The sequence below is a fragment of the Nipponia nippon genome, unplaced genomic scaffold, assembly GCF_047370975.1.
Source record: "Nipponia nippon isolate SJK-2023a ecotype South Korea unplaced genomic scaffold, ASM4737097v1 scaffold_4, whole genome shotgun sequence".
Classification (NCBI taxonomy): Eukaryota; Metazoa; Chordata; class Aves; order Pelecaniformes; family Threskiornithidae; genus Nipponia; species Nipponia nippon.
Window position 1 is genome coordinate 72,029,111 of NW_028262358.1, and position 9,729 is coordinate 72,038,839.

Here is a 9,729-nt window from a genome sequence, read left to right on the forward strand (position 1 = left end):
TGGTTTAACTGGTAATATAAATTCTGGAGTCCTTCCCTCGCCCTTTACAGCCCGTCTGGGCTCTGGCTAATTGGGGGGCGAGGACGAAACGCTCGGGGGTACGCCTGGCTGAAGGAATCACGGCAAGTCACCTCCTGCCATTTGCCGAGCTCTGGCCGGGGATGCCCTGCGCACATTGCTCCTTGCCAGCTTCTCACGGTGTTTACTCACACTGCTTTATCACACTCTTAGGATTCCTATTCTTTCCCAGCAATGGAGTTATTGCTGAGCTGAAACCTAGGAGAAGCAAGTTGGGGTTATTCATAACTCCATTTCTGGCACGTGGTGAACATTATGCCAGATTATGTGAGCATGTCGGAAGGTAAAAACTCTCATCACAGCACAAAAGTCTATTTTCTACTGCTTCTCCTAGTGTCGGAAGCGTAATGTTAGGACTCTCCTCTTACGTGCATTGAACTTGGTCAGCCTTCGAAGACATTACATTAAGAAAAAACAGAAAAAAAACCCCAAACCCAGTAGTGGTGGGATCAGATGCCTGTAAAAAAGTCAGCTTTTAAGTAAAGGGGGAAATGGCCATTTCTGCACTGTTGCATTAATTATTCATCACCCTGTAATAGCATTTTAATTTACCAGTGCAATAGCAATGCTACAGTCCCCTTTTCCATCAGTCAGCTTCATGAAGAAACATCTGTCGTTACGGAGCAGCCCCCTTACTTTAACCCACCTTACACATACACCGTACACTAAAATGTAGCACTGCAACAATCTTGCATGTTCTTGTTTTGTATTTATCACCATATTTTTTACTCACTAAGAAAATATTTTCAGCTGCTAGGATTTCTATTTCTCTTTAATGCAAAGTAATAAAATAACTCACTTCATCCACACGACAGGTATTTTTCCTATTTCATCCTCAAGTTTCCAGTTTGCCTCATTTCTCTTATTCAGCTCTAATTCTTCATAAAAGCACACAGGGTGAAAGAAGGAGATACCTTTAATGCAGCTTTCCTACTGTTAAATAGATATCTTATTCCCCCTTTCAAAAAAACAAAACAAAACAACTATTAAAGTGACAAAATGACAGCAACAAGTAGACAAAGAGAAATGTTAGAGGCAACTCAGACCTATTTGTCCATCACATGCCTTTCCTTCTGGTGTTCTCCCTAAAGGCTGTTGGGTTGAGGGCGAGCCGTTCTTCACGGGTTTCCTTCCTCCCCCTGCTTTAAGAGGGGTTTACTTTCACCAGAAAATGTTTCTTGTAAAAAAGAAAAAACAAAAAACCCAAAAAACCACAACCAAACAACCGTTATATATCCAATGCAAATGTTGTGCCAAACTCTGAGAAGTGCCACCTTGGGTTTTCGTCTTTCTGGGGTTTGAGCAGTTGCGCGTGGAACAGCTGCATCTCTGCAAGCCCAGGGCAGCTGGCCCTGGCCAAACACTTGCCGCTCACAACCACAAAGCTGAAAAATCAGACCAGTTCCTTGATAGTCCGAAAACGTTCCAGAGTTCCAGTTTCTTCTCCTTTTACTTTTCTATAATGTAAAGTAAAAATCCAGTTCAAAACTGCTAAGTAGCTTTCCCATGTTTGCATTCAAGAAATAATTTTCACTGCCATAAAAAAATATTCACACCACTAAAAAAGAACCCCATGATTTCCTCTGCCCCCTGTACGAAGGCCAGTGGTTTTGCATCACCATCCACAATGTCATTTGACTCTTTCAGAGCAGCCTGCCTGCAGTTCTGGGTGTGGGGTCTGCTTAAATAGAAGTTCAACGTCTTTGGCTCTCCTCTTGCAACAGAAGGATTTTCCTCTCCGAAATAAGTCTAAAGTACCGTCCTTGCAATGCCAGGTCCTTTTAAGTCCCGTTGTCTGTCCCCGAGCTGCAGGGCCACGGTGGGCTTGGAAAAGGGCAAGGGGGGATCTGGGAGTCTTTGAGTCAGCACATCAGCTCAGAAGGGATCCACCACAGAAGGAGTAACGGCGAGCTGCAAACCAAGATCAGAAGCTGTTACAAACTGACCCGATTTCAGCTCTGAATGCCACCATGTCTAACAGGCAGAGATCTACAGGGGAGAGCCAGGGGAAGAAGAGTGAAGGACAGCTCTAAAACCAGTATAGATCCTTGCTTTTATCCTGAGGCTGCAAACCTGAGAACGGAGAGAAGAAAAAAAGGGAAGAAGAAAAATAGGTACAGGCGTTTAAGGACAGAGAAAGACAAACTGCATTTCTGCCAGCTGAGATCAGAGGATCAGTCTAAAGCATGGGCTCCCCAGAGCCCAAGGAGAAGAGCCCAAGCTAGGCTGCAGGCAGGCACACGTCCCTCCTGCCTAACGTGAGGCCACCGTAAGGAGCCATTTGTGGCTGCAATAACCCAGCTTCAGCATGGAGAACTGCCACCAGAGCGGGCTTTCCTTGCCTCCACAACCATGGACTCGGGAACTGCCACTGCTGGCTACGCCTGTGTCACCTTTTTGTCACCGCTATGGCCACACAGCCTTACTTCCAGGCACCCCACGAGGCACAGGATACCAGTACCAGGAGAAAACCACTGCCCTTTTTGCTCAGCAAATGCACTTGTGCTTTCCTCTCAAAAACTGGGAGAAAAAAATAAATAAGGAGAGGAGGCAGTTTACAAACCTGCACAGGATCTAGCAGCGGGCTGGCTCTGCCGCGGCTGCCCACGCTCCTGCCGGCAGGGCAGCCCGCGGAGGGAGCCAAGCGGTGAGCTTTGGGCGGCTCCGTCCTGCTCCCAGCTCTCGCTGCTCAAGGCAAGAGCAGGGCCGGGGCCAGGACAAGAGTACTTCAAAGCGACCAGCACCCTCAGGGCACATTTGAGGGTGCCAGAAATTCAAAGGGTGTTGGGGTGGGGTGGGTGCATGCTGCCCTGTCCCATCCTCCCCCTCCCCTTCCTTGCTTGCCTGGCCTAAGAGCCCCAAGAAGGGCACCCAGGGCAGAGCTCGGGTGTCTCCGGTGGGACTTCCACCCCCAATTTATTCCCCCACAGCAGCACCCCAGCCATCCCACGATGGTGTGTCCATCCCCGCTACTATGGGTGGTGTGAGGGAGGCGGGGAGCAGGGGTGCAGCTGAGCCGGGGGGACCCGGAGGGGCCGAGGGCAGCTCTTTACCTGCGTCCACGTTGAGGCCGAGGCTCTGTGCCATGTCCCCCGCCGCGTTGGGGAAGGGTCCCGGCGTCGTCCAGGCTGCGGCGGAGCCCGCCTCGCTCTTGCCCAGTTCGCAGGGGGGGCTGACCGGCGTGGGCACGGAGGCGGGGGTGAGGCGGTGGGGGCGGACGGAGGCGGTGGGCACCAGGAGGGAGCCGTAGCGGGGGTCGAAGTGGGGCCCGTAGACCTCGTGCATGGCGGAGGGGCGGGGGTAGGCAGTGCTCTGTGTCCCGATGTAGGGGTGGTGGTGGTGGTGGTGGTGGTGGGCATGGTGCCAGGGTTCGGGGCCACCCTGGTGCAGGTGGCCGTGCAGAGAGGCCGGGGCGTAGGGGTCGGCGGCGGCGAAGGGCAGCTCGCTGTGGGCAGCAGCTGCCAGCGGGCTGCTGAGGGTGGCTGGGACCGAGGAGGGCTGGTACGTGCTGTTCCAGAAGGACGGCGGGAAGCTGCGCTGGCTCATGGGGAAGGAGCCATCTGGGTGAAGGGAGCGGGAGAGAAAGGAAAGGCAGCGATGAGCACACCCAGCCAGCCCCGATCTCCTTTCCCTGGGGCTCTGCCCCTCCCCAGATCCCCCCAAACCAGCCCTTGCATTCCCTTTATCCCCCAAACAACCGCCAAACGCAAGAAATTGCTCCCAGCAAGTACAGATTCCTTTCCAGCTAAACATCCAACACACCTAGCCCAGGGCTTACCCATGAAACTGAAACTATTTGCTCCAGGTTTCTCCTAGCATGTATTCAGGGAAGGGGCTGTTATCTAAGGTGAGGGAAACTTCTCCTTTCCTCAGTAGTGGAAACTGAGTCAGAGCTATTATGCACTGCAGCAATTTCCAGGGTTGGATTTTTCTTGTTTGTTTTTGTAGTAATCTCCCTGCCTAAGCATTTACCTCGGAGGATGCCCGACCCTGCCAGGAAAGCGGCTGCTTCTTCAGCGCAGTTTCAAAGTGGGCAGGGACAGCACGACTAAGGGCCAGCTTGAATTTTCTAAACATCTGGGGGCAATTCCCCCATCTATTACACTGGATTTACGCCTGTTTCTTGGCTATATCGCTAACATATTTGGGAAGCGTTCTGCAGATCTTTTGGGGTTGGCAGGGCAAGGGACAGGGACCTTGCATGGTCAGCCTGGTCAGCCACACGCGAGATGGACCCGTGGTTGTTAACAGCACAGAGACAGTCATTACGCGTTATTAACTGGGAATGCACCGTGTTCCCGAGACAAATAAAAACGTGCTCCTGACACGTGTTTGCCAGGGAGGTACGTCAGTTCTGCGCCCTGGCATTACACAGGAGAAAGGGAACCGGTTCACGACAAGCAAAGAACTCTCCTCTCCTGCCATCAGTTCCAGTGCTGAATATCTTTTGGCCATGAAATATTTAAACTACTATTTCATTCTTGGAAATTACTGATGGCAATTCATGGAGGGGCTGGAAAATCGGCTCTTGGTTCAGCGGGTGGCCCCATGAGGGAGGGTCCCCAAAACTGCCTCAAAAGAAGTCCCTGCTTTGAAGGGAGAAGGAAGAAGTGGAGACCTTCAGCCTTGCCAGCACAGGGCTGCCCCCGTGGGCAGGTCTGAAAACCCTCATTTTCAGAAATTTAGGGCCAGGGTGGTGATACAGGCAGGGCAAGATACAGGGACACGCACAACCTGGTTTTTTTTTGCGGTGGGAAGCTGGTGAGATGGTTCCCACATTTGCTTTTTGCGTCGTTCCCATCTTCGATTACCACCGCGCGAGACTTAAAGGCCCCTCCGCGGCTTCTTCGGTCGCAGCCCCCGCCAGGGAAATCGCCCGCAAGGTCCAGGCGATCCGGTTCCGCTGGCAGGGGCAGCGGGAAGCCCGCCGCCAACAGAAGGGCTGCTGCTTTGCTTCTTTCCCCTGAAAGAGCCAAGCCGCCCGCGGCTCCCGGCCCGGGTCAGCCGGCTCCCGGGGGCTGCCCGCCGGGCACCCGCGGCCGGCGGAGGGGAGAGGGGTGGGTGCCCCGGGGTGGTGGGGGGGTCCCGCCGCCCCACCGCGCCCCGCCGCGCCCCACCGCGCCCTCACCCCGCCAGGAGCCGGCGTTCCGCGCCGCCTTGGCGCTGCCGAGCGAGAAGCTGCTGGGCTGGCTGAGCGCCCGGCTGAAGTGCTCGTCCACCACGGCGCTGATGTCCCCCTGGAAGTAGGTGAAGAGGACGCAGCGGGAGTTGATGTACTCGGCCTCGGGGGGTCGCTCCTTCTCGGGGCTGCAGTCCTCCTCCTTGATGCTGGCCGCGGGGTGGCCGGAGAAGGAGCTGCTGGCGCTGGCGCTGCTGCCGCTCTCCGGGGCTTCTTGCATTTTGGAGTAAAAGGCGAGTTTCTGGAGGAAAGGGGGAAGGCAAGAAAGAGGCGGTCAGGCGGCGCAGGGCAGCAAGGTGCGCTGGCCCTCCCTGCGCCGGCCGGGATGCGGGCCGAGCCCGCTCCTGCCGTCTTTCCCAGAGGATGCCGACGCCCGGTCCTCGGCTGCCCGCCGCCCCCCCAGCAGCACCCCCCACCCCGGGGGGCAGCGAAGGGGCTGCGAATGGGGCCGGGGGGCCGAAACCGAGAGACGCCGGCCGGGATGGAGCAAGACAGCCTCCGTGCGGGGCGGGGGCGGCCGGGCGGGGGCCACCCGAAGTCCCGCAGAAGGCGGCACTTCGCGGGCCGGCTCCGGGGGGGACGGCGGCCGCCCGGGGGCTGCGGCCGGCGCGGGCGGCTCGGTCACCGGCTGGCAAAATCTGCCCCAAAGAGTGTCCCGTAACCCACAGCGGCGAGGAGGACGGGGAGGGGGGGAAGAAAAAAAAAAAAAAGACGGGCAGCCTCACACACACTTCAGGGCAAAAAAGCGCATTTCCTTGGGCAGCGCGAAGCTCCAGGTGTTTCCTACAAGATTGGACTGTTTTTACTGGATTCCTCTGGGTGGGAAAACAGCGGGCGTTGAGAAGTTTGCTGGACGTTTCCCATCTTCTCTTTACCCGCCTTAGCGTGTCCGCAGCTGCCGGGAGTTCCTTAGAAATAAGCGCGGGGACGCGGAGCCCGAGCTCGGCCGGGGCGGGCAGAGCGGCGGGGCGGGCGGCGGGGGAAGCACCGCGGGGCCGGCGCGGAGCCCGGGGCCAAGACACGAGAGATATTTAATAACGTCACTCCTTCGTGACGACCGCCTTTCCACTTGGCTCCCGGCTCGGCCATTGAGGTAATGATCATCCCCCTAAATAATGTCACGAAGCCGTGTGCGGGGCGGGCGGGGTGGGGGGCTGGCGGCGGGGGGAAGGCAAGGTGGGGGAGGACATCATTTGCTATTTGTAACAGGTATTCCGGCCCCGCTGCCAGGCGCTGGAGGTGGCACCCGGGCCGCCACGCCGGGGGCTGCGGGGAGCCGCGGGGGCTGCGCGGAGCGGGGCCGCCCGCCCCCGGCCCCGGCCCCGGCCCCGGCCCCGGCCCCGGCCCCGGCCCCGCGCGGCGGGGGCTGCCGCCCGCCCCGGGCCCGGCGTGCCGCGGCCTCTCGCCCTCCCCTTTTTCGTTTTGCTGGGGGAGGAAGGCAAAAGGGGGAGGGAAAAAGAAGCGGAGCAGAGGGCGAAGGAGAAAGCGGCGCGCAGCAGGTGCAGCCCGGGGGAACGAGCCCCGGCCCAGGCGGGACGGGGCGGCCCGGGGCGGGCACGGCGGGCTGTGCCCGCCGCCACGCATCCCCGCGGCCGGCGGGATCCCGCCACCGAAATCCGGGGATCAGTCGAGAGCGGCGATCCCCCGGGCGGAGCTGCAGGCAGCGCGGCGGCGGGACGGGGCTGCCGGCCACGAAGCCCCCGCGGGTCTCGCAGGCGACCGCCGCCGCCGGCAGCCCGGTGGGGCCGGGGTCCCGCCGCCGAGCGGGCCCCGGGAGCGGGGAGCATCCCCCCGGCCCTGCCGCACCGCAGCCTTGCCCCTCACCGCCGAACCGGGGCAACCCCGCAGCCTGCCGGCACCCTCGCCTCCCCCGCTCCCGGCGGGTGAGCCCGGAGCCGCTGCAAGGCGGCTGCTCACGGATCTGCCCCAAGGGGCTGCCGGGGCGCAGGGGTGAGCGGTGCCCGGGGCAGCCTGCCCCCCCCCCCCCCCCCGCCCCCGCGGGGCCCCGCAAACCGCGGGCATCGCCGCCCCGGGCCGCCGCGCTCGGATGGAGCCCGTCCCGGCAAAGGAGGGAAAAAAAGAAAAAAAAAAGAAAAAAAAACCCTAGAAAGCCACGGCAGGGTTAAACCCGCGCTCTCGCTCCCGAGGCAGCCCGCAGCCCCTCGTCGCCGCCGGGGTACGTACCCTGCCGAGCCCCGCGCCACGGTGGGATGCGGTTCTGCTCCGCTCACCATCGCAGGCTCCCAGATCTCCCCCCCACACACACACCCCCTTTCCCCTCCCCTTCTCCTTTTCCCTTTTTCCTTTTGGTAAGGCCCCAGACGGCCATCCTCCAGACGACACCCCTCCCACCCTCTGCCTCTTCACCGCTGCCCCCCGCACGTACCTGGTGGTAGGGGCCGTAGGCTGCTGCGAAGTAGGGCTGGGGAGGACCGTAGACTTGGTACATAACATCCAAACAGCTCATGGCTGGCCGCGGCTGACAATTATTTTTTTTCTCATCAACTCCTCTTCTGGAAAGTGGAGCAGTGCTTGGCGGGAGGGAGGTTCCCGGGGGTTAAGAGGCACCACGCATTGGTGGGAGGAGTGAGGGGGGGGTGAGACCGCGCCGGGCCGAGATGACACCCCCCTCCCTGCCCTCCTGCCCTGCCCCCCGCCCTCCCTATAGCGCGGCTCCCTCCCGCAAAGGCGCCGGGGCCGGAGGGCGGGGGGGGTTCAGCCCCGGGGCCGGCGGGTGGCAGGGGTGGGGGGGAGCCGGGGAGAGCCCCCTTCTGCAGCCGGGGCTGCCCGGGAGCGGCGGGGCGGGGGGCGGGAGGCGCGGGGGGAGCTCCGGCAGCCGGCAGCGGCGGGGTGCGGAGGAGCGGGGCGGCGGCGGGGCGGGGGGGACAGACGGGGACTTGCTGAGCGGGGCGGCCCCCCTCCCGCCGCCTTTCGTTTCATTTCATTTACGGCATTGCGTTTCATGCGCTCGCCGTGCCGGCTGCTGCCCCGCCGCCGGTGCCGGGCCCCGCTGCCCGCTGCCGGCGGGGGCGAAGCGGGGCTCCGGGGCGGGCGGGGGTCTGGGGAACCCCCCCAAATCCCGGCGAGCCCGGCGTGCGGCTGCAAATGCGGCTGCCAGAGCCAGGGGCACGGAAAGGTCTCGTGAGCCGACGGAGGAAAAGTCAGTTGTTTCCCGAGGAGGAGCCTCCCCGAAATTTTGCATCGTTACAAACGCCGGGAATGGCGATGCTTTTGCATTTAGTAGAAACGAAAACAACGCCGAGGGCAAAGGCAGGTAAAAAGAACAAATGATCGTGAAGGTAAACTGCATTACTCCCTAGCTTTCTGCTGAGTACGACGCAGAGAGGCGTAAATTTGCCAATTTTGCCGGCGGTGCATGGGAGGGAGATGCGTTTCTAGCGGAGATGTAAGTTCTCCTTCCAATATCAACTCTTTGAAACGCTCAGCTTCATGGTATGGGTCACAACTGCTGCGAAAAGAGACAAGTTATGTTTTAAGCGTTTGCAATAAAGCCAAAAAATACAGAAAATGTGAGAGAAAGAAAATCGCTTGGTTTTCAAATACTGATTGTTTACAACACTGGGGAAAAGTAAGAAAAGAATGAGCACTTTGAATTTTGAAGACCTGGAAATCTTTAATTAAATTTTAGCAGAAAATGCTCACAAGTAAAATATCAGTTAATAATTAAGATACTAATATTTGTCTCTATTTTATTTCCCCCAAAATGTAATTTTTATATTCCAAATGCTAGGAAATATTCTGAATGCCTGTCCTTCGCCAAAATCATATTTCAGTGCCTAATGAGCATAAGTTTTAATTTTTTCTGCACCAGGTGCAAGGTTTAAAATCCATATTTAAACCATTTTTTTCCCTCCCTCTTCTAGTTGGGTGAATTTGTTTTTCATACTGCAGTGCAGCCTGGAACACCGCGGCTGCGGGGTTCAGCCCCAGCACTGCTCCTTCCCCCATCGGAGCAAATTTTGTGTCAGTGGTCGGCAAGGGAACAAGGGGAAGAACTGTTGGTATTAGGCCTTAAGACAAGAAGTGTATCTCATACTCTATCATTTTATTTCTCCCGAGGAGCAAGCGAGTAGCCACAGTATGGGGAAGGACTCGCTCCGTGGCTGGCATCCAAAACAAGGCGGTCAGCTAAGGAACGCCCCTCCGCTCCTCGCAGCGAGAGACCGAGGGACCTCGCTTGGGACGATGGGGTCTCGCTTCTTCTGCGTCTCCCTGCTCCCGAGAGGTGGGGAGCTTTCCCACCACGCAGAGATCGGCCCCTGTTTGAGAGGTAGCACTACGCTGGGCGAGGTACAAAAAACCCCCCGTTTCTCCGAAGGCGAGGCTGATTGGGACACGCGCGCCAAAGCCGCGGCGTGCCTTCCTGCGGCGCGCGGGAGCTCTTCGCTGCGCAGTGGCAACGGTGGGGCCTGACACTTGCCAAGGCTGAGCGTTTGCTTCTCGTGAAGAAC

At 58.7% G+C, this 9,729-nt stretch overlaps 1 protein-coding gene across 3 annotated transcripts; it reads right to left on the reverse strand.

The window, feature by feature from the left end:
• Nucleotides 1-1,800: 1,800 nt before the first annotated feature.
• Nucleotides 1,801-7,755, reverse strand: VGLL2 (vestigial like family member 2). Of its 3 annotated transcripts, none has more exons than XM_087776758.1 (4): nt 7,644-7,755; nt 5,207-5,498; nt 3,132-3,638; nt 1,801-1,989 (listed from the first exon to the last, which is right to left on the reverse strand). In XM_087776758.1, the coding sequence occupies exons 1-4, from the start codon at nt 7,722-7,724 to the stop codon at nt 1,949-1,951; spliced, it is 921 nt and encodes a 306-aa protein (XP_087632884.1). In that variant the 5' UTR covers nt 7,725-7,755; the 3' UTR covers nt 1,801-1,948. The 3 variants fall into 3 exon arrangements, with proteins under 3 accessions (XP_087632884.1, XP_087632885.1, XP_087632883.1); XM_087776757.1 differs by lacking the exon at nt 1,801-1,989 and adding an exon at nt 2,024-2,151; XM_087776759.1 differs by lacking the exon at nt 3,132-3,638 and having other exon boundaries at nt 1,949-1,989.
• Nucleotides 7,756-9,729: the final 1,974 nt, after the last annotated feature.